Source organism: Pomacea canaliculata, linkage group LG11 (genome assembly GCF_003073045.1).
Source record: "Pomacea canaliculata isolate SZHN2017 linkage group LG11, ASM307304v1, whole genome shotgun sequence".
Lineage (NCBI taxonomy): Eukaryota > Metazoa > Mollusca > Gastropoda > Architaenioglossa > Ampullariidae > Pomacea > Pomacea canaliculata.
The window spans coordinates 13,209,135-13,237,029 of NC_037600.1; the positions used below are offsets into that span (position 1 = coordinate 13,209,135).

A 27,895-nucleotide genomic window follows, 5' to 3' on the forward strand; every position below is an offset into this window, starting at 1 on the left:
TTTTGAAGCGTTAGACAAACTCTCATTCTAATGCGGCAAAAGTCAATTAAAAAAAGGCATAAAATGCTTGTAAAGATTATTTTTGTTATCATCTTAATAAAGTAACGCTTCTAAGCACATGTGAAACATGCTTGAGGTGATGTGGCTAAAGTTGCGACAGCAAAAGCTGTAAACAACGGATGGAGATTCAACAATGAGAAAACAGAAAACTTTAATCTTCTCAGTCTCAGCCTTAATCAAAAGAGGAGGGGGGAAGAAGCCAAGAACAGGTTTCATCATCCTCTGAGAATAACTGAGGAAACTTGATTACTAAGGTCTCGTATGAAGCCATATTTATTTCAGGCGGAACCTTCAATATCCTCTTTCTCTGAAGATCGCTTCATTGAATTTAACTTGTAACCCTAAACATTTGTCTGTGATAACTGAAATGCTTGGATAAGAATCACACCCTACACCAAGCCCTTCTTCCTCCGAATGAATTAAATAGGTTTCCTAAACCTTAATCGTAGTTTGATGGCCACATTTAGCTTTAATGTAAATTTTATCGTGCTGAATTGATAATCACTGTGGGGCGATGCGAAAAGTATTAAAAGTAAACCGAAATGGTAAGCCCCTGAGTCTAATGGCCTTTTAATTGCTATTCAGTGGGTGAATGGGTGATTATTTTCCTGTTTCAAAAGCGCATTTACAATTTTTCTGTTTTCAATTGATCGAGTTAATAAGGAGCATTTTGTTATACATAAAATCTGACGCCCCCTCCCTCTTCCATGTGACCATATGATCATTATAAAAGTTTGATATGTTGAACATAAAATATCTCTCTCTCACACACACTTGTTGAAATATGTAGGAAACATATCACTAACCACCAAGGTATTTCTTCAAGGTTCGAGATCGCAATAAAACATAGGTCACTACATCGGAGGAAGCGGGGGTTAAAGTTGCACACACAAAGGACTAAGCTAAAATAAAATCTTGGCTTCTGAAGTTCAGTGCAGGTGAGTTTGAATACAGCTGTCATTCTGTTCACAAAATCCGTAAATACAACTTGTTTTTTTACACCAACCATGACACAAGCGGGTGTCGACATGTCCCTTTCTAAACGCACACAGATAAAAATGGACAGTGATTTCTAAAGGAGATTTTTCTATCCCATTCATTGTAATAAACTAATTGCTTGTATCTGGGTTATGCCATAAGGGAGACAACTCTAGATATCGATGTAGTTATAGCCTCAGCGGTAATCCCCCTTTAATATGACGCGTTTATGACGTCATCGAAGCCACGGTTTCAGTGTGTCCTCGTGGCCAAACCCTCCCAGTGTTGATCGCGGTTCGTATGAGCTCTGGAAGTGGCCATAGCTTGACCGCTACAATTCAAGAGAGGATTTCTGAACATCACAAGGAAAGGAGCAGTCAACCGTCACATCGCAGTGCTGGTGAGTTGGAAAAGAAAGTTTTACAAGGTGATATCGATCGAGGGTTTTTGGCGGGAAGGCAATCTCCTAGTCGACCTAGTGTCTGTCGAGGCCTGGTTATTTCGGTAGCCAGCGTTGAGTAACAATAACAAGATAACAGCTACGTAGGCGTTGCATCTTTGATCGTGAGTCCTGGGACACCAGTAACGAGGAGTAACCCCAGAAAAACAATCTAGTGATCAGGCTAGCTGTTTTAAATGGTATACAAAACTAGATGTGTAAAAGAAAATTACATTTAATCAGAGTGCAAAAAAAAAAATCCAACTTAACAATGCCTTCTAAACCTGTTTCAAAAAATAAGTGCAGGGTGTAAGTGTAAATACACTATGTATGCCTGGTAACATGAAATGTTGATAATGATAGTCGTAGCTTTAGCTGGTCTCATCAACTGTGTGTTGGTATCGAAAAGAGGAAAATGGTTTTGCAATATATGCAGGTGTCAAAGTTGAGTGCTCTGTCGCGCAATGACTAACTGTTTTCTGAATTTCATTCGACAAACTTCATTAACATTCAAGCACTTCGCTACAACACTCACATATGTTCATTCACCAAATCAGTAGAATAGATCAATATATAAACAGTACATATATATATATACAGTAATAGTTTACATCTAGATCCGAACTTGTAATTTTAAAACTTATCTTTCTTCGATGTCTCTCGCCTCACACAATGATCACAGTTCACAGTTCACAGTTCACAGTTCTTTTCTTACAACATCAATACCCTAAGTCTAACCTCGTGCTGGGGTAAACTTCCAATACACTAAAGACATACACTGAGTCCAGCAAACAACAACTTTCTTATGTCTCCTCGAGACGGATTTCCAGTCGCTAGCACGTGAAGAGTTTCTCTTTGGTCTCTGTGGGAGTGATACTGTCGGTGGTCTTACCAATATAACCAAAAGTAGGCAAGAGGTTTTCTACAGCAGGTAGTTTGGAGTTTAAAAGTTAAGAATTCACAACCAACAGACATTATAAGACATGATTGTACTTGTTACCTTCCTGCACCATTTGTATTATTTTCTCATTGCAGACTTAGTTTTTTGACAGCTGAACGATTATTCATTGTTTATCGCATTTTTTGTGAGGTTAGCAATTTCGTGTTCTTTGTGCTTTCCACAGATAGATACACTGGGTCACATACCTAGAATGCCGATATCCAGATTCAGTATGGTGGTTCCATGCCATGTACTTCAGACCAGTGGAGGGGAGACAGGGTCTTACGAATCACGCAGGGGTTCGGCGAGACACAGGAATCCCTTGGGAAGTTTCGAATGTCATTTCACCAGTAAATGCCCAGTGGCTAAGAGAAGCAAAGCTGATACGCCAAATAAAAACGAGGAACCAACAGAGGGGGAAGAGGTGAATCAAGAAGACGAGGCAGGAAAGTGTGTGGTCGAAGACGTGAATCTACATGGCTCGGCCTGTTCACTCCAGGTCCACGGGAGCTTCATTTCCCGGTCAGCTGCTTGCGCTGATCACGAGACTTCCAGCTGCCTTTACCCGGAGGATACTCGAGCAGATCAAGAATATTTATCTTCCCTCCTACCTCAAGATATACGAGAGGACCAAGAAAACGGATCCAGCATACCCGCAGATCCAAACCAGCTGACCCACACTGAAGCACTTGATGACCTCTCAGATCAGGAGAAATTGGCCTGCCCTCAAGGACCAGATGCACGTGTTGATGAAGAACAGCTGGCCAGCCTCCAAGGACCAGATGCACGTTTTGATGAAGAACAGCTAACCAGCCCCCAGGGACCAGATACACTTGTTGATGAAGAACAGCTGGACAGCCCTCAAGGACCAGATGCACTTGTCGATCAAGAACAGATGGTCTACCAACAACAAGATGCAATTTTAGATCAAAAACACTGGGGCTGCCCGCATGAACAAAAGTCACTTATAAAACAAGGGGAACTGACCTGCCCTCAAGGACAAGATCCACTTGTAGATCAAGAAAACCTGACCTGCCCTCAAGGTCAAGATCCACGAGAGGACCAAGAAAACGGATCCAGCATACCCGCAGATCCAAACCAGCTGACCTGCACTGAAGCACTTGATGACCTCTCAGATCAGGAGAAATTGGCCTGCCCTCAAGGACCAGATGCACTCTTTGATGAAGAACAGCTGTCCAGCCCTCAAGGACCAGATACACTTGTTGATGAAGAACAGATGGCCAGCCCTCAAGGACCAGATACACTTATTGATGAAGAACAGATGGCCATCCCCCAAGGACCAGATGCACTCTTTGATGAAGAACAGATGGCCATCCCTCAAGGACCAGATGCACTCTTTGATGAAGAACAAATGGCCATCCCCCAAGGACCAGATGCACGTGTTGATGAAGAACAGATGGGCAGCCCCCAAGGACCAGATGCACGTGTTGATGAAGAACAGATGGCCATCCCCCAAGGACCAGATGCACGTGTTGATGAAGAACAGATGGCCAGCCCCCAAGGACCAGATGCACGTGTTGATGAAGAACAGATGGCCATCCCCCAAGGACCAGATGCACTTGTTGATGAAGAACAGATGGCCATCCCCCAAGGACCAGAGGCACTTGTCGATCAAGAACAGATGGCCATCCCCCAAGGACCAGATACACTGGCCTGCCCTCAAGGAAAAGATCCACTTGTAAATCAAGAACAGGTGGCAGGAAAACAACGAGATGGTGCACGTGAAGATCGTGAAAGTTTGGGTTACAGCTCTCGCCGCCGGGAACCACTGAAGCCTAACTCAAGCGGCCAGCAAACGTGGCTGAATATTGCTTATGCTTTCGTGGGCTTGTGTATTATGACCTGCGCTGGAGATCCACAGCAGCGCTGTAGGAAAGATCAGAACTTGGTGCCTCTTCACGACAGCTTGTGCGACTGTGCTCCCGGATGTCGATACCTAGGAGATACTTTCGAGAACTGCCGACGAGGGTTCTCGGAGGACAGTCTTTGTTTCTGTGAGGAATGTCCGCCAGGACAGCTGCGTGATAACAATAACGAGTGCGTTCCACCTGGCTGGGATAAGCCGGTATCCACCTCGACACCCAATTTAACCCAAGACATCACCACAAAGCCGACTCTGGATTTCCTTACTGAGCCTACCTGGAACACCAGCGGCGTGCCGGACGACAACATGACGAAATCGTCAGGTACAACCCATAGGTTTGGGCTAGTGCCTGATGGGCTGATTATCATTTTTGTCTTCATTGCAGCGTGTGCTCTCGTGATTCTCTGTAAGTATGAAAGGACAAGGAATGCGCTCCGTAACTGTAATCCGATGTACAAACAATTGTCCACTTAGGGTCTAGCTGGGTGCATCTAAACATACCTTAATGTATACTTTTCTGTCTCTGGTGGATTTAGAATCCATGACAACGAATGTGCTTCCTAAGAAATTTTTCTCTACATATTGGAGTGTACATGCTAATAAACCGTTTATAATGTCTCATAACATCTCTCCAGAAAAAAATATTTTTTTTTTCATAACGAAGGTGGCTTATTCACCACCATAAACACCAGTTTTGATTAACTCTGGTGAAACAACCACATTTATCCAATGAGACATTGTCAAAGATGTCACGAACAAATGATTTTGAATGTGGCTTTGAAAGATCTGAGATTCTGCATTTTTATTCTTCGCTAAAATGTACAGACTCACCGCTCTTTTTATTCTTGCAGGCTTTCAATTCAAAAGAAAAGAAAGTAGTTCCATTTAAATTATCTGGTTTTATTAAATTTAGATGTAGAGAACAGCCAGCGATGAACAAGAAACCCGAGATCACAGTGATTGTGAAAGTCTGTGACGGTCAACAAACACGAGAACTGTTGTCAAGAGTGTTTACACCATTTCTAAAGAAAAGCTTTTCCTAATTGTCTTAATTTTATTGAAAAATGGAAACTTGGTTATTAGAGTAACCTTTAAGCAGCAGAATCGGACTTTTTTTCTATACTGAAATGTGGATTTTATGACCCTGAATGGTTATAACACAACAATTTTGTATGAACATTTCTGCTTCACTCGACATTGTATTTGCTGATCAGGGTAGCTACCTACTTTTACCCACTACTAGGAGATCACAGCCTGATTGATGTTTATCTGATTTGCATTGTTTGACGGCTACTTCTCGCATTCGTAAGATCCGCTAAAGCCTGTATTTTTATATCGGCTAAGTGTGTTGGTCTTTAAGTATGTCATCAGCTTTAAAACAAGATTGTCACTAACTGTGTGCACAAAAGAGAAAAATAATGTACAGATTAAAAGGGAATTTAAAAAAAATTAAATGTTCATTTTTGTTTGTGATTAGGTGCTTCGTTCCTAAATATTAGTTAATAGAGGTGATTGTGGTGAAAGTGATGATAGTAAATAATGTTCCGATGACGAGGTACAGGTCATTAAGACAAGACCAGGACGCCCCTCACTCCTGTCTGTGAGGCCTCATTAGACGAGCTTACAGCTCTGTCATTGTGTCCAGCCTTCAAATACATCAGAAATTATAATTTACTCCAGTCCCTATTGCCGCATCCTCAATAATAATAATAATAGAAAAGGAAGAAGAAATAAAAAAAACCTTTTTGTTACAAACTAATAAAAGTGCTTTGTTGTGCTGAATTAATCTGTTACAACTGTTAAGTTTGACTTAGGGTGATTATTTTTAGATGCATACTTCTTTTCAGATTGCAGAATAGTTTTCTTCCGGATGAAAGCTCTAGGGGTTTGTCAACTGGCCGTAAAGATATCCGTGTGTGGCTATAAAACAGCTGGTTTTTAATGTTTTGTAATAAAAATATTTTATAGAGGCCTGACAGGACGCTTCAAGTGTGCATTAATGAGAAATAATGTAGCTTTAACGATCTTTTTAATGCGCATGTAACAGTTAAAATGTCACAATAAGCCCATCAAAAGCTCTCAGTCTATGTATCAAAGAGAAACTAAGGAGAAGAACTTTAGAAACATTTAGATGTAAAAGGAGTCAAAGCCAGTAAACATGACACCTTGTTGACCTCAAGGATCAACATTGATGACTCGATAACCGTCCCGCCAAGTTACTGTCAAGGAGCAAACAAGGGCAGTCGTTAAAAACCTTCCCAAAATAATATTCTTGCCCCCCTCAGACTCTTTACTGAAGGCGAGGCTTCCCCCATTGCCTCCCTGTTTCCTGTGCCACTGAACACCAACAGTACATGAAGTTGCTTCTAAGCTTTCAATACATAAATAAAAATTATATAATTTAATTAAAAGCCCACGTGATAGGTAAATAAACACAACTAACATTTTAATATTTTACTCTTCCTGGTCTAGAACCTTTGTGACAAGAAAGGCTATTAAATAAGAGACTTTTTACAGGAAAGCTAATTAAAAAAGCACTTTTGCAAAAAAAAAAAGGAGAAAAAATATAATCAACCATTGATTAGTCAGCAAACCGCTGTGAATAAATTTACCTTTATGTTAGATTCTAGGAGAAAGACAAGTGCTGCGTCCCTTCCCTTGCTTAAAAAAAAAAGAAAGAAAAAGAGAAGAAAAAGTCGAAGCCCTCTAAAACATCAAACATGTTCTAATCACCAGTTTTGGCCTAAAATCTCTCTTCCTCTGCTTTTCTACTGCGCAACGAGGAGTTCAAAGGGCGAGTTAGTTCCCACTTTTTGATGGTACAACGTGTATTTACAGCAGTCGTTACAGTTACATCCACTAGAAAGAACATCTATCCAAAGTATTGCTTATGATATCAATATCACTTCAAATCTAACAATAAAACATTTTAAGAAATTATTTTTCAACTTATGTATGAACAATTGTTTTCTTTATCGCCGTTAATAGGAATTATTTTCTGGGGATAATTATTCATTTATTTGTCCTCTGACTGGTACCTGTTGACGAACGGTTATGCTTATCAGCAGTACCTACCCTCAGTATGAACAACGAAGATTTCTACATAAACGGAACGCAGATCGAGGAGGTAAACAAGTTTAATAATTTTGAAGTCACATTTCGAAAGTGGTAAACCCTGCATTCATCTTCAAATCGAAATCTCTTTTTCCAAGGTGTTTTAAATCCAGCATCTTCCCCCCACCCCACCCGCCACACACACACACGGCCGCCGGCATCAGTCTAGGCGCAAAGATACATTTACTCGTCATTTCCTATTCTAACTGCGAAGACAGATGATGCAATGTAAAAAAGCTGGATTACCTCCCCTTTCGCCACGACAACTACGTCTCTCGAGACGAGATTTGAACACACGACTCAGCTGATGTTATGAAGGAGTTTGTTTACTCAATGACAGCACAAGGCAGAAAGCTAGCTGCCAGTCAGTCAAAGACTCTGGAGTGGCCATTGTCCAATCCCGGGTATTATTAGGGTCGCACACCTGCTTTTACAACATTTCATCAAGACGAGTAACTAACATGAAAATAAGACACAAAGGTATTAAAGGGGAAACCAATATTTTCATGATTTCCGGGGGACATCCAGACCGTTCTCTCTCAGCCGAGTACTTGCTCCTCAGTCGCGATGGAGTCAATCAATGAGGGGAGGGGGGGAGGCGGGGCTCACAGGCTCATCGGCCATTGGTGATTGGCTCTGGCAACAAAGGCTGTCTGCATCTCTGGCGAATGGCAGGCTGCAGATCAAACGGGTAAAGTTCGCAGAAGCTGCGAAACGACATCAAGATGGAAGCACCCGCAGCAGCAGCGACATCATGTCTGCCATATACAGTGATACCTCGGTTCTCGAACATAATTCGTTCCGGGAGGATGGTCGAGAACCAAATTGTTCGAGAACCGAAGCAATGAAACCCATAGGAAATAATGGAAACTAGATTAATTCGTTCCAGGCCCCAGAAAATGCCTATTTAGTGGCCTAATTTGTATATAATATGTAGAAAAACATGAGTCTCAACAAGAAATAAGAAATAAAAGTGTATTTATTAAAACAAACAAAAAAAAAATAAATAAATAAAATGTACTGTACAGTACAGTAAATTGTGTTTCATTTACTGTACCTGTACCAAACTTTATGGCAGGAGGGAATGAATGTGGAGGGAGGAGGGAAGGGGGATGGTTATTGTTTTGAAGGGGAGTCCTCTTCAATAAAAACAGAGGGTAACTGCTCTTCGGGTGTTTCTGTTCTCTGTATCTTTTGCTGAGGAGAATCAGAATCTTGCTCTGCAGTTGCTTGTCTGATTTCTTTACGGAAGAATTTGTCAATTGTTTGCTGTTTTTTTTCTCCTTTGCAAAATTTTTTGGAAAGTGGACATAACATTGTCATTAAAAATGTTAACTGCTCTATTTGCTACCACTTTATCAGGGTGATGTTCAACAAAATTTGCGATTTCTGCCCCTTTTGCACACATTTCATGACTCTCCACAAAAACGTGACTCTCTCTCTCTCTCTGCACTCACACTGATGACGCAAGCAAGGCGCGCTGGGCAGAATGAACGCCGTTCGGCTCAACTCGGCTCATCTCGGACGTTCGGATGTTCGAGTTCCAAATATTTGTTCGGATTCCAAGACAAAATTTTCTCGAATTTCCTGGTCGAATACCGATTTGGTCGAAAGTCAAGGCGTTCGAGAACCGAGGTATCACTGTAGAACTAAATACAAACTGGGAAAAACATTAAAATGGCTTGAGTTGGTGTGAGATGTGAGTCGGCCCTTCTCCTCTCTGGCTTGCTGTCACAGAGTTGATGCATGTAGATGTACCAAAGTGATATTGTGGTGGTGGTGGTGGTGGTGGTGGTGGTGGGGTGTAGTTGGTAGTGCCGTGGCTACAGCGTCTTTCACAACAAGAGTGACAATCGATTGTTGTTGGTTCGGGTAGTGTAATAAATATAGAACATTTTACATAAAAACAAGTTTGGTCTTTGTTAGTTGGTGGTTTTTTTTTGTTTGTTTTTTGTTTTGTTTTGTTTTTGGTAGTGGTCTGACGTGAGAGAAATGTGTATTTAGAACAGGAAATAGCAGAATAAAAAAGCTTAAATATTAGGCTTTGAATCAAATTTTCCCAGCCAATTCCCGCATGAGAAAAATAAAGGAAAACTATCAACATCGAGTTCAGCAACAAAGAGCTGTACTTTGCCCACTCTGGCCTAGAACAGGGTTACCTCCTTACTCATCTAAAGAGGTCAACCCTTTCCAGTTACAAAGAGTAATTTTCAGTCACGATCCTCGAACCAACAAGGAACTCTTTGATCCGCTTCGCTTGAACTATCAAGTGCGCGGACAGACAGCAGAGATGTGGCGGCCTGCCATTGCGGCGCAAGGTGACGCAGAAAGGTTGAAACTCGATAACACGAACACTTGCCTTTAAAATCACGGAAGCCTTAATCGCTCATCCGAGGTCTGTGCTGGTATTGAATTTGTTGATGATGGAGATGTGGGGGCTGTGGTGAAGGTGGGTAGCGGACGTCGAACTGCTGGCGAAGATCAATGGCGCAGCTCTCGCTGCTTCAGAGTTGTTGTTTTTTCGAAGACTGAAGTTACGTGCCGACAGCCCGCGTGAAGCCTCGTCCTATTCTCACGATGCGATGTTTTCATGGTTTAAGATTTTACATACAAGGCAGCTTTGCACCATCGTTCTATTCTCACTTCGAAAGGCCACTGGCTAGCGTCTTGCGAGGTGACGTCATCATCATAGCGCATTATGGGGAGTCAACAATATGGCAGACGACATCGACGACCAGATACTTTCAGAAGCAGCTGCGGCTACGTTAGTTATAATGCTTAATGAAGCGGAGAGAGAGAGAAGAGAAACAAGATGTGGGCGACGGGGTGGGTAGCGCGAAGGAGTGGCTTATAGGAATATTCTTGTCTTTTAAAAAAAATATCTTTGGAACACTCTCGAGAGTGTAGACGCTTTTTGCGAATGTCGTCTTCTACATTTAATAAACTGCTACATTTAATCGAGTTGAAATTCGCAGACAAGACACGGTCATGAGGCAGTGTATAAAAGCAGAGGAAAGACTGGCAGTGACCCGAGGTTATTGTGGTTTATATATATTCTTTATGAGCAGTGTCGAACAGACACGGATAGTTCTCCCAAAGCGAAATCATGAGTAGACATCTTTCTTCCGACCACATCGCCATTATTTACAATTTGGAGGTAAAAAGGAGCCTGCCATGTTCAAGCATTCCGATTGACTACATCCATTCAATGTATGTCAGCCTTGCAGAAGATATAAACACGTTATATAGTTGGAAACCTTCATACAAGGCCCCATTGTAAGCCGTGGGCAAAACTTGCAAAGGTCTTGTCGAGGCTGCACACCCGGAACTTTGAGAACAGGCGAACAAGAGAAAAGTCACGCCAGGACCCTGTGGTGAAGGTTGGTGCCGGCCGTGGCCGAGGTCTCTGCTGGCTGTGGCTGTTGCGGAGATCGGGTTGCGGTGTTCGTGCTGGTGTGGACTTCGTTGTGAAGCTGTCTCTTATTTCAACTTGAACTATGACCTTTAAAAAAGGGGACAACGTTGGGATCATTTAATAATAATAATGCAGCGCATTTATATAGTCCCACATGCAGTTCCTATGGACAGGCACATGGTGCTCTACAATTTTTTTGAATAAAAAGAACACTAAGGAGGTATTGTTCTTATTTACCAAATAAGGAAATCTTCGTATAAATCACGCATCTTTGATAACACATCCATAGCAATCTCGGTCACTCAAAACTGCTTAACAAGAAATAAACTGAAATAATCACAAATCCTGACTATGAAAGGGTTTTGCTACAAGGCGAAACATCTGATCGTATGCAGCAACAGCTCACAGTCTACCCCGTGAGCCAGAAGGAAAGACCTGCCTGAAAGGTTCAAAACTAGCGATGACGCAATAGTCAAATGAAACAAACAAAAGGATGTGGGAGCGGGGGATGGTGGTAGTGGTGGTAGGGGAGAGGAAGAGACGCCCTCGCACACACTCCTTCGAAAATGTTTCCCCACTGCCACACGGTCATCCAGCATTTTTTTCCCTGTCTGATCCTCCCCCGAGACTTGGTCATCTGATATACGCCTCGGTGTGACGGTGCATCAGAAAGGAAAATGTGCCGTTAGGTCTACGTGCCGGCAAACCCGTACCCGTGTGTGTGTCAAAGGAAAAGTAGCGGGGAATAGGTGATGGAGGGAACCTCAAACGGCAGCGGTTGCATCGCCACGCGACATCGAACTGCTTGCGTAAATCAATTGCGCACCTGTCGCTACTTCAGAGGCAGAAATAAAGTGCAGACAGCCTCGTCCTAATGATAAGCAAACAAGATGGAAAAGTCACGTGCTTGTAACCCGGAAGGGCAAAACAGGGTTGCTCTCTGTCGCTGTAAGACATGGCAAAGTGATCAGAGATAGGAGCTAAAGTGATAATGATAAAAGCCAGAAGCTTTACAACAGAAAACACAGCGTACTTCATCTTCTTCATTTGTTGTGCATAATGGACACAACAGGTCATGTACAGTGTGTATTCCATATCAAAAATAATGGACTGCAATATTGGACACACCTACATGGAATTTAGCCAAAACTGCCACCAAGCAGTACTCTAATTTCTTTTTCAAGTATTTTTAACAGTGCCTGAAATTCCATATTTAGAGTAAAAAGTAAACCTCTCGCTACTATTAATGCGATCTTCTTGGTATCTACACAAAAATGAGAGTGAAAAAAATCAACTTGATGTTTCATAAAACGTTAAGTCACGTTGTTTGTGCGTGCTCAGACACCTTCCGACAGTTATCAATCGTCATCTGGAGAATGTCATTTATTATTATGTATTGTAAGCACTTATACGACTTTGGCAAATTGGGCTTAAAAAATAAAAACAGTAGATTAAATTAAGATGCACCAGTATAAAAAATAATTCACGACGCATGTCCATCAACATGATCGACGACACTCTCCCACTCCCCCTTTGCCCCCACTCAGTCATATTTATGTCTCAAACACTGTGTAAGCCACCAAACTGACCATTGTCGTGCTGATTAATATTAGGTGTAGGATACATGTCGACACTCTTTTATCTCCCCTTTCACCAACTGTAATGAATATCGGTGTCATTAAAGATGAGGTACACCAGGCATAAGATAAGCAGGCACGAGGTTGATGACGCTGCCGGGATTTGAATGGCCGGTGTGATAAGCTATTGCCTTTCTCACAGTGCGCAGGCCCATACCCGTCCTCTCATTCATAAACATAAACAACATACACCCACGCACACAGAAATCGCAAATCACCATGCCGCGCGCGCACCGGCGTGCATCGCAGCCTCCAACAGAGGCGGAGTTACAAGGGGCACATTCGTGAGCCAGTCAGTCAGTCTCTTGGTGTTTGAGGCTGGGGAAAGACTCTTTTTCTGCCTCCTAACGAACCGGAAGGAATTCATAGTTCTCACTTGTTATTTGGTAAGTAACTTCCCCGTTACTGCTTTGCATGTCGAATTTGATTTTAAAATATCTCATCCATAGTTGGCTAACTGACTGTCCTCTGGAGAACACAAATCGGAAGTCTGATGGTTGCATTTGTGCGAGTGAAGTGTCGGTGGGGAGACCGGTCATTTGCCTACTGCCAGGTGACTCTTTCTTGTCCTTTGTGTTTACGTGCACGTGTCTGCGGAAGAATAATTTGAATAGTGATGTCGTGGCTGAAGGGGGCTAGGGAGTGGTTGGTGTTTTAAGCCGTGCCAGCAACTTATATCATGGCAAGGCAGCCAGCCCTTTAAACAGATGTCACGTGCAGAGAAAGAACAGCGTGCCCGAGAAGAGAAATGAACTCAGGACAGCCAACCTTCACTGTATTGGTGACAGGCGCTAACCGTCGCGCCACCGGGCCGCCCTGGCTGAAGGGGGCAGAGCTCTCTGTATTTGTTGTTGTTGATATATATACCTGTTCTGAATTTCGTGCCTAGCATTTGACACATGATTCTTTGTTTTTCTATTCAATGATTTTTTTGTCGGTGGCCTTTTTGGTTCCGACTACGGCCTTCTACATGTGTAGCCATGTGTCTGCTTGTCTTCGTCGCCATGTGGACATGCATTCATGCTCTGGGTGCCTGGAGTTGTGTGCACTGTGACTGTGTCTGCTGATATTCGTTGAATGGTTTAGCTCACACTGTAGACTCCACCTCTTCACGATTCTCTTACCGTTATCCTTTAAATGTTGTTTCGCGCGTATATGTAGCTTTTTCTTTTTCTCCATGATGAAGATGATCATTGGGTGATGACTGGTGGCTAATGGAGGGATGTATGGATGATGATGGATGGATGACAAATAGATTAATAGATGATGAATGTATGAATGATTGTATGATGATGGATGATGATGATTATTATTAAAACAGACTGATATAGCGCAATTTTCAACTGACGAGTCGACTCAATTCACGCCTAATTTTATTTATGTTTGCAGCATTACACTCCAATAGCAACACAAAAAAAAATTATGGTTGGAAAAGCAAGCAACTGGACATCCACCCTGACCCAGAATATAATTTTGATGGCGATGTTTGTCGTTCTCGTCGTCACGCAGAACTGGAAGCCACTAAACATAGGTCAGCGTGACCTCCCTGCAGCATGCCTGGATAAAATAATTGAAGTCTGTACCCGCTGTCCTGAAGAACTAATTGCTACACAAGCTGATCAGCTCAGAGAATTCTGTTGTGATCCATCCAGCAGGCTGACTCTAAAGTGTTGGAAAACGAATCCCCACGTGCCCACTATCAACCCGGCATGCATCAGAAAGCAAGATAACGGCACCAACGGCAAGATGTCTGTGACACTCGGAGACATTCCGCCCTCTACATCACCGGTGTCGTCGTCTGCTGCTGCTGCTGCTGCTGTTGCTGCACGCTTTCCTTGGTTCTGCTCGGGTCACAGCTTGCTTGCGATGATCGTAAGCTGTTGCTGTCTACTTGTGGGGATTTCTAGACTTGTCTGCTAGTATATACATACATATATATATATAAAATGTGTGTGTGTCACGTAACGAGATCTCGCGTTGTGGAGCTTGCTGTCACAGGCATGCTTACCGTCACACACACACACACACGACAAACACTCACGCGCCCAACGCGAGCAACGAAGCCAATCGCTCCTCAGTGAACAGATAAACACTCACACGTAGGGACAGTACAAAACATTTGTTTATTTGCTGTCACTAGATGCGGGGAATCAACAGGCGGAATATAAAAACCTGGCAAAATCACGTCTGTATCAGTTTGTAATAACTCTTCGGACACCTGCTAAGCAATGATACTATCATATTCATCGCACATTTCTTTTAATACTTTGCCAAGTTATTCTTCACTCACAAACCTACACCTGACAGGCGTCCACCTTCTCTAGACAGCTTCAAAGCAGACCACAAACAGTTTAGGAACTGCTGTTGACAACATTGCACTTCAGAATGTTTCAACAAACAAAACACAACGAACCTTATCTGCATAGTTTAAAATATCCGAGTTAAACATGAAAAGCATTGAATATTATATTATCAAATTCTGGTTGCACTGCAATTGAGTGTTTTGTACTTTCCAAATCTCTTATAAGTAAATGTAAAGAGTTCTTTGGCGCCTTGAAGATTGTAATCCTTTTTTTTGTTTTTCAAACTACTCGATACACAAATTCAGCCAATCCTTCTGTATGGTTCTGAGGTGTGGAGTCTGTGTGCTGACAACAACATTATTGAGAGTCAATTTATTTACTATGAAACATTTTTTGAACGTGACAGCAAAAACCCCAAATGTCAGGGGTGAATAGGGTAGATACCCATTGTTTGTAAATGCTTATGTGAGATGTATTGCATACTGCATGAAAGTTGCAAATTCGCCCCCCCCCCAGTTATTTCCCCCAAAAAATGTTAAATATATTGTTAAATAAGCAAGGTAATAGCAAGGCCACTTCGGTTATTTACATTATAGTAGCACTTTATCATATGGGTTTGGATTTGTTTGGGGATGTCAGGGGTGGGCAATGTTAAGCAGTTCTTAAGAGAATTGAAACTGACTCATAGACTCTTTTGAGCAAAACTACAATAGAAAAATATCTAATAGTGATCGATTTTCATTCTACAGTTCCTTTAAGTCTTCTTAAGGGGTAAGTACTTGACATTTAATTGACATTAAACATATTGCTACAAGAAATTCATTTATAAGGTTTAAGCTTGGAGTTACAAACACAAACTGCCACAAGCAGCTTTACAGGAATTTGTCCATTGCCTCGTTACTATGCCCTCATTGCAGTTGTGAAGAAATTGAGTTACATTTTGTGTTCACGTGTCCAAAATACAAAGATCTATGACCTCTGCACATTCCTGACAAATTCTAGAAGTATCCTTCTCAGTTTCATTTATCCAAACTGTTGCCTTCTTTCTCTATAAAGCACTATGAATCAGGGAGAACAAATAATTTGCAAATTGCTGATATTTTTATAACAAATTAATGTATGTTGTAACTATATTTATATAAGGGCATTGTATTTTGTATTTGATTTCTCCACCACATCTCTCGTGTTCATACAAAATAGTTCATTTAAATCCGTTTCTGTATGTTTCAGATGTTAATTTGCGACATCATAATCTGTACTGTTTACGTGTCAAAATGAAATTATATCTGTCAAATCTGAAAGTTAAGTTTTATTTGTACGAGTGATGACTGTTTAAGACATTAGCTACCTACCTACCTTCATCCCACCCACCTCACTACCAAACACGAGCGCCAATACCACGTCCATCCTCCTCCCCAACACACAGCAGGAAACTCGTTCGGTTGGCTGAGACAGTTGAGCCAAGCTCCCACATCTTTGATAAGAGAACGTGAATACACAAACAGCGAAGACCAAATGTTACGAAAATAATAATGGGACGACGTTTACCCGATATCCACCACAAAAATTATGTGAGCACCACTCGAGCGCCTCCATTACAGAATAAAAAGGAGAGAAAGAATAAGAAAAGAGTGTAGCTGGACACCTCGTTAACAGACAGAGCTGGTGCCTCCCAGCCTCTTACCCGATATTCTGGGATCCATGTGTCTGGTCTACACAGGACAAACATCGGATAGATAAGGGTAAGAGTCATGCAGGCAATGTTGTGAATGGTGTACTAGCGTGACGTACTACACTGTTAGCGTGACGTAGTACACTGTTATCAGCGTTCGTTGATCGCAGGTGCGATTCGTAGCGGCTAATGAATCAACGGGTGGGTTTTGGAGGTTAAAATTAACAGGTTAGTTTTATACCGCCTACATGTATATCTACTGATAAGTTTAAAAAAACAAAACTTCAGGTTGGTCTTTAAATATTTGCTGAGACGAGTGTCGGTTAAAGAAAGAAGTAGATCTCAGCCAACCGCACCTTACCTTTTGTATGCAGCTGTTGCACACTGGATTTTGCACACTCTGTAGACTGTGAATATCATTAGCTGTTGCTGCATATTATTGTGAATAAATAACAAGTTTAATATTATGAGACATGCCACAAAGCTATTGGCTGTCACGCTGATGAGATGCATTGGTTTATTGTGCACAGACAAATGTTCTCTGGTGTTCAAGTCCTTTTTATAAGTCTCTGTCAGTTTTAGATGCCACTCGGGACATCATAATCGACTTTTTCGCTTGGGGATATTTTTCCGAAGAGCAGAGCGCGAGGAAAAGGAAAGGATGGAGAGGGCGAATAGCTGAGATGGAAAGGAAGATATAGATCGGCCGCGGTTTAGAAGGGAGTGCCAGTCGAGGAGCCTGTGGTGTGGCAATCAATTAACCACCTTTCGTCCTGCCGCCGCTTCCACTGCTCGCTAAATATCGGTTCCCACCCCAACTAGTCGGTACACGGACGTTTCGGAGCCGGACGTTTAGCCAACGTATGTTTCGTCGACGGAGGTTTCGGCGCGGGGCACTTCATTTCGGCATTTCACGCGGGACCTTTAGCCGAAGTCAAGTGTGTAAATCCCCTTAGCTCACACATTTCTCTCGCCATTGTATCAATGTTTTTTTCTCAAAGCTGTTGCACATAATCTGTGACAATCAAAGTGAACTGTCTGTGAAGTCTGTGTGTAAAATTTGTTTGAAATAAACAATTATTGTGAAATCTAGTAGTTACTTTCATTCTTTGAGAAGTAAGTAAGCTCTCTCTCTCTGACATAATGCGGCGAAACGCCGGTCGGCAAAACGTCCGCACACGCAGCCCGCTGCTTCCTTTGTTCTTTTTGGATGGATGGCATCTCTCATCCCACCAGTCTTAAGATGAACTCACAATGTGTAGAATGCTACATCATTATTAATGATAAGCTCCAATTTTTTTGGTAACAAATTCCATTAGTTTATTTCATTGTACAATGCAGGTAGAGATATGTGGATGGTTATCCCTGTGAGGTAGAACAGATGATATTATTCTCGCTGCAGAGAAACAGAGACGACTGCTTGTCAGGAGGGTTCGCCACATCAGGTTGCTGATTCTACTCTTGCAGTCTTTAAATATTATTAATTCCACTAGAAACAGTTAAACACAAACCTCAACCTAAATACCTAGTTGTACAATCTATAGATCTTACTGTAAGATCAGGAGCTGACATCAACCCTCCACTTCTCCTCCCCCTCCTCAGCTTGAGTGACTGTCGTCGCTACATCGCTGCTTTTGTCTCCCAACTGATAACGGTCAAAATAATACCATTTCCAGGTATGGCTTTTCGGCATTCGCAACTTTGGTTTTCCTTCCACTAACTAGTCATAGCGGAACCCGAGTTCACGTGGTTAGTCACGCGCAGCCCGTGATAAAATGTTCACACTTATCACTAAACGCATTCAGCTAACCCGGATGTAAGACGCTTACCAGTGAACACGTCTGCCATGGCGCAATGAACATTCATTCGTATCGCATTCAGCCATGAGGCTATCTGTACTCCTCTTTCTCTCAGTAAATAAACTATTTCAACGAAGTTCAACTTTATATTAGGTCAAGAGCAGAAATCACATGAAACCTACTACTACACAAAGTTTTCTCTAGCTCTGTTACGAAGCCATGTTTCTCGTAAAATCTGTAGTTTTGTTTTTGCAAAGAAATATTTCAATGAGATGATAGAAAACAAATCCAAGTCTTCCCCACCCGTCAAAATGAAAGTAGGGTGGTTGTATACGAATTTATTATAGTAAAATGTTTCTCATCTACAGATTGCACATTACATTGCATTTTTAAAACTTGTAAGAAAGATAGCAAGTAAATGTCTTTACACTCGAGGAAGCTGATGGGAGGACGCTACATCGCCGCCGGCTTGACAGAAACTTGCTGCCTTCAGGACAGGTAACTCTCGTGTACACCGCCATGAAAGCAACCGAGACGCCGATGGCAGAAAAAAATCTTTTTTTTTTTCTTCTCACCCTCATATTAATTGTTATTCGTCCTCATCTCTCTCTCTCTCTCTCTCTCTGTACCTGTTTCTATCCTCACATTTTGGGTAAAATACTTCATAAAATATTCCAGTCCGTGGTACGTGCTCCGCTCAATCATTAGATTGTGTTTCGTTACAAAGGTCCTTCAGTTCTCCTTCAGTTACCATCGATGATATTACCCCTAATCTGCCAAAAGGTGAAACGACGAAGCAAAGACGAAATCTCCGTGTTCAGTCAACTACCACCCGGCCTGACGTTTGGGTGTCCTGAGGGTGGAGTGCTGGGCCCGGGGGAGGGGGGCGCCCCACCGTTTGAGAACCGTGTAATGTTTACTATTTCTTTTATTGACAGTTGTTTGTTCTGACTGCGAAATTCAAAGCGACTTGCAATCATCTTGAAGGTAAGGTCGAAGACGATTAAAGAATGTTGCTGTTCACTGTATTGTTTGAAAACCTTCAACATTTTGCGACAGATGTAAAAAATGTGTTCACGATTCTTTTTATCTTTAGTCGTCTTCTTCTTTCTGTTTCCGTCTCTTTTGCTACGTTCAGGTGGCTTTTTTTCCCCATGCAGTCACACTGCCGGTCCAGTGGCTGCAACAAATCTGCAATCACCCTCAGCAGTTGTATTCGAGCAAACAAGTTCTGTGGCTTCACGGTACCCGGCCTTCCGCTGGATAATAAGGGGTCGGGCTGTTACCCAAAATGTTGAAGGTTTTCAAACAATACAGTGAACAGCAACATTCTTCTCTTAAACTATTTTCCTGTTGTTACCTATTTTCCCCACCCACTCCCAACTCTGTTTTATCACTTCTAGTTTCCCTCGCCTTCCCCACATCCCCCTCCCTTGTGACTTCTTTTATGTTGACTTTCGGTCAGGCAGTGGTGTTGTAGCGATGATTAATACGCAGGGAAAAAGCCAGACGAAAATGTTTGCCGACATGGGTGGGGGTGGGGGAGGGGAAATGCATTGACTACTTAGACAACGTGACTAGAGTCAGCCGTGTAAATTGTTTATGGGAGATTCGCTCTTACATTGCCGTGACGGGACAGAGGGAAAGGGAGGCAAAAAGAAAAGGTCAACAACGGCAGGCGTTTAGCAGCAGCACCAACACGAGTATACGCTCTCGTTGTCATTAAGAAATCAATAGCTATTATATTCATGAACACTCTGGGTGCACCCTTTGTTCTCATGGACCTGGTGCATCTCGCCCACCACCGCTTGTGGGGCATCACCTCCAACCTTTCCTACCTGACCTGCAGCAGGCGTGTGCGTCCCGACACAGATGTTAGCGCTCTGGCCACCTGCATAAAACCTTTCGCGGCGACGCAGTCACTTCACTTGCAGCATCGAACACACAGCTCGCGACAGCAGAGGCTACAGTTCATTGGCGACAGCAGCTAAGGTAAGTGAAGTGTCTGTAGAGATATTGTCTCCTTTGCACAGAGAATTAAACGGCAGGAAATCCTGACAATGACAAAATTATTTTGAAGTAGAGACCGCTGTCTAAAATACAGGGTCAAGTATAGTTACTGTATGATCGAAAAACTCTCATCGCCATCCGAGATTTCTTTAACTTTGTTTGGATTTGAAAGATGTGAAGTAGCTGCCTGGAGAAAAACTAGGAAGTTACCATTGTAGCGTTTTGTGTACACACATCTGTATTGAGAAGAATGGAAGTGGAGTGATTATGGTTAGACACAAGTGTTTACCGTATTGATGTTTGGCCACCAGGATGATTAGCAGGTCGCTTTCCTTTAATTCTCTCCTGGCAGTCACATGCTAGATGCCTGTCAACATCCGGCATGTAAATATAAAAACACAGACATAAGAATTATAATGGTCTCAAAACAAAGAATTCATTGTCTTTTTGGGTGAATGCAGTCAGCATAGATGCTCAGTTATATTACCAGCTGCAGCTATGATTTGTCATTTGTAGTATGATTGGAGTAGTAGTGGTGGATGAGGTGGCACCAATAAATTAAAGTTGTTCATTGTTGGCGCACATGATTTTGACTGTCACAGAGGTCACATCAACACACAAGGCAGTGAAGAACATTAAAGAAGCAGAAGGCAAGGGTGTAGACAAGAGGTCAAAGAGTCCAGTTGACGTTTACACGAGCTAAAGCAGCGGGAAAATAGACTAGAAAGTGCTAAACATCCTTCATGGTAGTTATGATTTAAACAGGCAAACGGAAACTCCGGAGTCGAGATTGCGATTTTTTCAGCTTTGCTCTGTGTTTTTAAAAGTTCTTCTCAGCTTACACGCGCTTACTCATACGCTCGCATTTTCAGGCACATTCACATTAAAAAAAAAAACAACACACACGTTGGCCTACATAGTCCTTACACTAGCACACACGGATTTCATACAAACACCCAAGTTTGTCTTCTGAGGCAATAAACACGAGCGATATTTTGTTACGTTGCCTGTTGTATGTATCAAGTGCTGACTCTATGTTAAAAAAAAAGTTATCATGGATGACTACATGTTGGACCTACTATCTTTTTTTTTTTCTTCCACAGGGATCAGGACAAAATGGCAATGTCGTTTGGAGCGGTCAGTTTTCGAACTCCGACGAGAGTCATAGCTCACCCACAAACTGAGGACCCCGCCATCGATGTCAATCCTCACAACTCGGGAGTTCCAGCAGCTCGAGGAGAGGTCAGAGACAGACAACAAAGACGGTTACTGCTACATCTCCGAGAACTGTCCGTTTATTCAGATGGTCATGCAGCCCATCGACCTGTAGCCTCTCGCAACGTCCACGGCCCTTCACCGTAAGGTCAGGTCACTACTAAGCACCCGTGACGTCAGATTAGTAGCCTGATATCCGTTGGTCCACGTGACTACAACGGTGAAAAGACATCACGACTGTCATGACGTCAGACAAGATTTCAAAGAATCAGATGTCCTTGGATGAACATGGACAACAAACACATAGTCAACCTTGAAGTCTTTTACATTTGCCACTAACTCGTGTTATTTTATTAGTGTTGCCTCATGGTGGTATTTACACTTTTTGTAATCTCATGATAAATAAATTGCTTGATTTCTTTTTGTAATAATTCTTGCCACCGTGATGAGTGAGTATTTAAGAAAACTGAAATTACGGTTCCTCTCTATATATGTGTGTATGTGTATTTTTCCTCTCTCGTTTTCTTTTCTTTTCTTCGTGCACTCTGCACCTCTCGTCCGTTTTCTACTCCTGACCTTTCATCTGCTCTCTCAAGTAAGGGTGATGTGCACAGAAAGTGGCCCTCATATCTCATGAAGTGTACAACCTCTACCTCTAAGACCAACACAAGACCCTGTCATTTGCCACATTTGCCAATAATAGGAATTATTAAAGCGAGGAAGAAAGAAGCCTTTTGTGAGCAAATTCCACATCCTTTCTACGCCACTGATGGTGCCAAATAAGCGTCTAATGAAGTTATTGATTTTCAATAGTAACATCTAAATTCTGGACAGCGACATTTATCAATGCCCCAAGTAAACAAATATACGAGGGACGATGCCGAAGGAAGTGGGACATCGTTTGAAATGTCGGGCCCCGGTTCACAGGTAGGCAGAGATAACATCAGAGATAACATAATAAATTAGTTCATGACAAGGAACTTCCTTCCTAAGTATGAGTTAAAAGTGATGATAGTAAATAGTGATGTTCCGATGACGAGGTACAGGTCTTTGAACATGGTAGTTCTCTCCAGCACTTTGACAAGACAAGGACGCCCCTCACTCCTGTCTGTGAGGCCTCATTAGACGAGCTTACAGCTCTGTCATTGTGTCCAGCCTTCAAATACATCAGAAATTATAATTTAGGCCAGTCCCTATTGCATCATCATCAAACAACAATGACAACGACAACGTCAACAACAGAAGTAGAAGAAGAAATAGAAACCCTTTTGTCACAAACTAATGAAAGTGCTGTATTTTACTTGAATTAATCTGTTACAACTTTGACTTCAGGTTTCACTCAGAATGATAGTTTTTAAAAGTTCATACTTCTTTCCAGATTACAGAATGCCTTTCTTTCAAGTGAAATCTGGAATTACTTCCCAACTGGCCACAAAACAGCTGGTTTTTAATGCTTGGTAGTAAAAACATTTTTAAAGAGGCCTGACAGGACGCTTCAAGTGTGCATTAACGAGAAATAATGTAGCATTAACAATCGTCTTACTGCGCATGTAACAGTTAAAATGTCACAATACGCCCATCACAAGTTCTCAGTCTATGTATCAAAGAGAAACAAAGAACAATAACTTTTAAAAACTCTTATCAAAATCAAGACGCAGTGAGAGGCAAAGGAGTCAAAGCCAGTAAACATGACACCTTGTTGACCTCAAGGGTCAACATTGATGACTCAGTAACAGTCCGTCAAATTACTGTCAAGGAACAAACAATGGCGGTCCAGCACAGCAGTCGTTAAAAACCTCCGCCTGTCCCAACCAACTATCAGTATGATTATGCTTCATGCAGGATGAAAAGATGTCCAAATCTTATCTCCGAGTTCTCTCCTCCCACCAGTGAGAAATCGTTGCCAGATATAAGCGCTTTCCTCTGAAATAAAAACCAGTCAAGAGACCAACCAAGGAACAAACTGCAGATCAGCCTGTAACTATATCAAGGAAATATATCAAGCCTGGTAGGTAGGCATTACCTGGCTTTTGTTACAGTCCCTGATGGCCGTCGTTGCAGCAACAACCACCCTTCCTACCACGAGAAGAGAATGTTACTTCTTTGTCAGATGCGACTTTTTGCCCTCTGCTCGTCAGCTGTAGCCCTACACTCATGTCTGGGCTTATTCTCATGGTTTAAATTCAATTCTCATGCCAATCCCTTTAGTTGCACACCTCAGTGTCGAATCCCTTACTCATGTTTGGTTTCGAAATCCATCATTAATACTATGTCACGGCAAGGATAGTTCAATCAACAGACTATTGCGCGTGTTTTTAGCAAACAACAAAACGATTGCCTTAGGTTGCCCAGTTCATGTTCATTTCATTATTGAGTGGCTCAGGACTTCACAGACTACAACACTAATACTCTAACAACTCGCCTCAACAAAACAGCGGTCTAAAGGCGACGAAAAGCTCAACGACACATGCAATGTGAACATCTGGGCACACCCCACGATCAGTCTCAGTATAGTCAAATCATGCGATCAAAGTAAGGAGATTGTACACTCCTTGCACTCTCTCATTCTGTTTTGCAATAAGGTTCCAGTTCAACTATCTATCTGAAATCACTGTATATGTTACTCACTGTTTTGAAGATATGATCCTTAGGAATCGTCGAAATCACATAGTCATCAACACTAACTTGTGAATATCACACAAAGCACTTATATTTTCCAAATCTCAGGTTTTCCACGGACAGAGTTCTCTCAGTAGATGTTGTAGGGTCGCACGTGCATGACCGTGTCGACTAGACGTATCGCCGTCAGTGGGTTGCTGATAATCTAGCTTCCCGTTACACCAAGTGGCGAAGTATCCCAGTCTATTATGACGAAGATCCCAAAAGAAGCAGGTAACTTCTTTTGAACTTCACTGGGTTCAAAGTTTACTTTAAATCCTCGGACTCTTCTGTAGATACGGCTACATATTTGCATTTACATTAGTCAGTTCACTGAAAATAGCCGTGATTCCCGTGAAAGGGGAAGTACTCTTTCGTGATCGAAGCTAAGTAATCAGCAGAAACACCAACAACTGTCTCATCCGAACCATCGAGCTTTATACAAGAGCAGTAGGAGTTCAGTTGTCCTGAACAGCGAATTGGGAAAGCTCTTTCCGTCGACGAGGAGCGTTGGTCAGGTCTGACTTTTATCCCCGGTGCTGTTCAACATTCAATGGCAGAATATCATGCGCAACACACCCGAAGACCATCACACATCCTTGCCCATCGGAAGGAGGCCTCTTGTACCCTATGATTTGCCCGGGCTTGTGAACAAGTAAAAATTAAATTTAAAATGAAATTCCTGACTCACCCGGAGGATTTTATCAAGCAGCAGCAGGAAATAACTCTTATCTGTACATCCAGCCACGACTGCTCGCCCACACTGCACAGCCACCGCCGCAAAATGATTTTTTTATTTATACCTCAGTTTGGACTTTGTAAACAGATTGCTTGTTCTTTCTGTGCCGAGAAAACTTTCACTCCTCTGTGTGTGGTGAAGGCAGAAAATGTTAGGAGTAGAGACTGCGTGCATCAGAAGATTGTAGGCACCACACACTTTTGTGCAAGCACTTGGAAGTCATATTCTCTTTTTACATTGTTTGCAGGAAGAATATGATTCACAATTCGTCGTGGACCGCTTGAAGCTAATAGAAAACGATACACACATATCCTTTCTAAATTTTGAAGAGGACGGAAGGGGACATCATACAGACGGCCCAAGTCGTAGTGAAACGACGAATGAGCCCCCACGACACGCACAAATCCGCTGATCAACAGAGGTCAAAGGGAACGGAAGCCACAGTCAAATGAACTGTGTCGATCACGAAGTCTTCATATCGAAATGGAATCGAAGCCACCGTCAAGGGCCTGAGGCACACCACAATCCAAATAGGAAGTAAACACCAGAAAAGGTAAAAGTACAAAAAAGTACAGAGCCCTGAAGGCAGTTGGAAGAAGGGACATCACTCTAATTTCTCATTTTTCGTTTGAAATACGCTGTACTAATTTCGCGTTCAGCTTTCATAAATGTAACAATTTACATTGTTTCACTCACTTCCTGCACCTTGTTGAATTTTCCTAGTGAGTCATCATTCGACGAATGTTGTGTAGGTGAATGAGTGACAGAGGCACAGACAGATCAAAATACAGAAAAGAGAGATAGATATTACTTAGAAAAGAGACTTTCGTGGCTATCCATCCTTTAATGTACTACATGGATAATGCCAACGATGGTCGTTTCAAGTCATGTGATACACACGTTCGCAACGAGGACTGTCCGCCATCATGTTTCCCTAGCGCTTCGCGTTTCTTCAGCTACTCTTATCGGTTTGTGCCCATATCTGATTTACAAACTGAATACAAAAGAAAATCTGTGTGTGTGTGTGTGGGGGGGGGGGGGAGGGGTGATGATGGACGACACATGATTCACTGCATCAGTGAAAACTGTTCATGCAAATAGTGGTTTCACCTAGAATGTATCAAACTGATCGTGTACAGGTTAAAAAAAAAAAAGAAAAGAAAAAAAAAAGAGAAAGAAAATGGCTGTGTCACAACTGCAGGAAATGATAAAGTTTATGCTTTCTACAGACTTTATATTACATGATGATTGAGAAGACAAATGTTGCAATAGATGTATATTAAATACTAACAGTACATTAACTCACGGCACATTAACCCACTGTGCTGCTCACGAGAGCAAATAGGTGCTGCACCGATTACGTACCCTGACGGGCGGATGGTGCGAGTGTCGGGGGTGGGAGGTGGAGGGAGATCATGGCGGCTGCTGCTACGGCACGACCCGCCATGATCTGTTAGTTTAATGTCTCGTCTCGGGCACGCTATTCTTTACTTGTAGCAGAGACGTTATTCCCTATGGACAGCCAACACGAGGCGCGCGCAGTGGGTAAGCGTTGACTCAACTCGTGTCCGCGGGGTGTAAGAGTAGGTGGGGTACAGGCAATATCCGGTCTCTTTGTTTTGTATCCGCGAGTATCTTTCAATCCTTTACTATTGAAGAAATCTTCTTAGTAAGTATGTTTTGATATATATTTAAATATGTGAATGATAATGAAAAATTCTACACTCAAATACAGCGTTGCATCGTAGTATTTGTAATTATGTTAAGAGTCAAAATGTTTTTGTCAGCAAGTTCTCGCTCTCCAGCTCATTGTTTTTCTTAGTGGTTACAGAGGATAGTTTGTAGTGAGTTTATCGCTTCTGAATTCAGACTAAGGCTCTAAGAAACGTGCCATAAATTCCATTTAAATCCTTCTTGATTTTTGCACAATGTTGTTTTGAACACATTCACATCACGCGCTGTGTTATCAGGACGATAGTGCACTTGAAATGGGTGGCGAAGAAAAATTGGATATTTTTTCATCTATTACTGATATTGATGTGTCTAATCCCCGTGACATAAATATGCACAAGACAGCAAATCGTTCTTTCTCTGCATGTGGCAACTGTTTACAGGGCTGGCTGCCTTGCCGTGATGTAGCCTTAGTTGCTGGCAAGGCGTACAACACCAACTCCCCCCCACACACACACACACATTGCGAACCGTATCCAGCACTCATCAGTTTCAAATCAGCAGTGTTGAACATTGTTTATACTAGGTGATTAATAGTTCGATTACTTTTACAACTTTAAATCTTTTCATCTGGCACACCAATACTTAGAACCACTGGAAAGTCGAATTATTATAAAATATAAAAGGTTACATTTATCTCACACGCTAGCTAGGTGACTTAGCTTCAATATAACAATATAATGTCTCGAGCAAGTGGTCGCTCTTTCGATGTTGCAGCTAGAATCACAACAGCTCTCAAAAGAGCTTTTTCCCAGTCTTTATTATCTATTCTTATTCTGAAAAATGATCATAAACCTTTGATTCGAACTTTGCAAGCAGGGCATCCCGGAATCGTACAGTTGCTGCCTGGCATCTAAAAAAAAAAAAACAATAAATAAATCACGACAGAAGCACTGCGACACACTGTGAAAGACGAAGCCGGAAAAGGCGAGTACCACCCGTGGTCCAGCGCATGCGTGGCGCAAGAGATCTGTTCCCGCGCCTGAGTTGACTGTCCATAGGGTATAACGTCTATGCTTGTAGCAACTGTTTACAGGGCGACTGCTTTGCTGTAATAATTATACCCTGGTTCGGCGTAACACCACTTGTCCGCCCCTAAACCTCGCGCACGCCGCACACGCGCTAGCCACCCAGTTAGGTTCAACGCCGACTGACGCTCGCCCGGATCTGCGTCGTCCGCTAATGTTATCAGTCAATGCCGTTATTAGTTTCAGCAGTCCACATCTACCTGTCACAAAAGTTGGAGGGCTTGACTCCTCGGCACAGCACTCAGCTTCCACGACCCTGTCAGTTGCTTGAA

General features: G+C 42.3%; 2 protein-coding genes and 1 long non-coding RNA gene across 3 annotated transcripts in view; 2 read left to right on the forward strand and 1 right to left on the reverse strand.

Moving 5' to 3' along the window:
- Positions 1–5,645, forward strand: part of LOC112575088 — a 111,231-nt gene extending 105,586 nt beyond the window's left edge. The window contains exon 3 of the mRNA XM_025256648.1: positions 5,154–5,645. Coding sequence (XP_025112433.1) covers positions 5,154–5,191 — 38 coding nt within the window. The 3' untranslated portion in view covers positions 5,192–5,645. The remainder of the gene's footprint in view (positions 1–5,153) is intronic.
- LOC112575099 overlaps positions 1–27,895 on the reverse strand; it is a 98,521-nt gene that overhangs the window by 22,099 nt on the left and 48,527 nt on the right. The gene's annotated exons all lie outside the window — the stretch shown is intronic.
- Positions 1,332–5,157, forward strand: LOC112575087. Its single transcript, XM_025256646.1, has 2 exons — positions 1,332–1,438; positions 2,602–5,157. The coding sequence occupies exon 2, from the start codon at positions 2,629–2,631 to the stop codon at positions 4,774–4,776; it is 2,148 nt and encodes a 715-aa protein (XP_025112431.1). The 5' UTR covers positions 1,332–1,438; positions 2,602–2,628; the 3' UTR covers positions 4,777–5,157.

Bases quoted from the DNA above. Each gene is read 5' to 3' on its own strand.
- LOC112575087 (XM_025256646.1), top strand. From the start codon at position 2,629: ATGCCGATATCCAGATTCAGTATGGTGGTTCCATGCCATGTACTTCAG.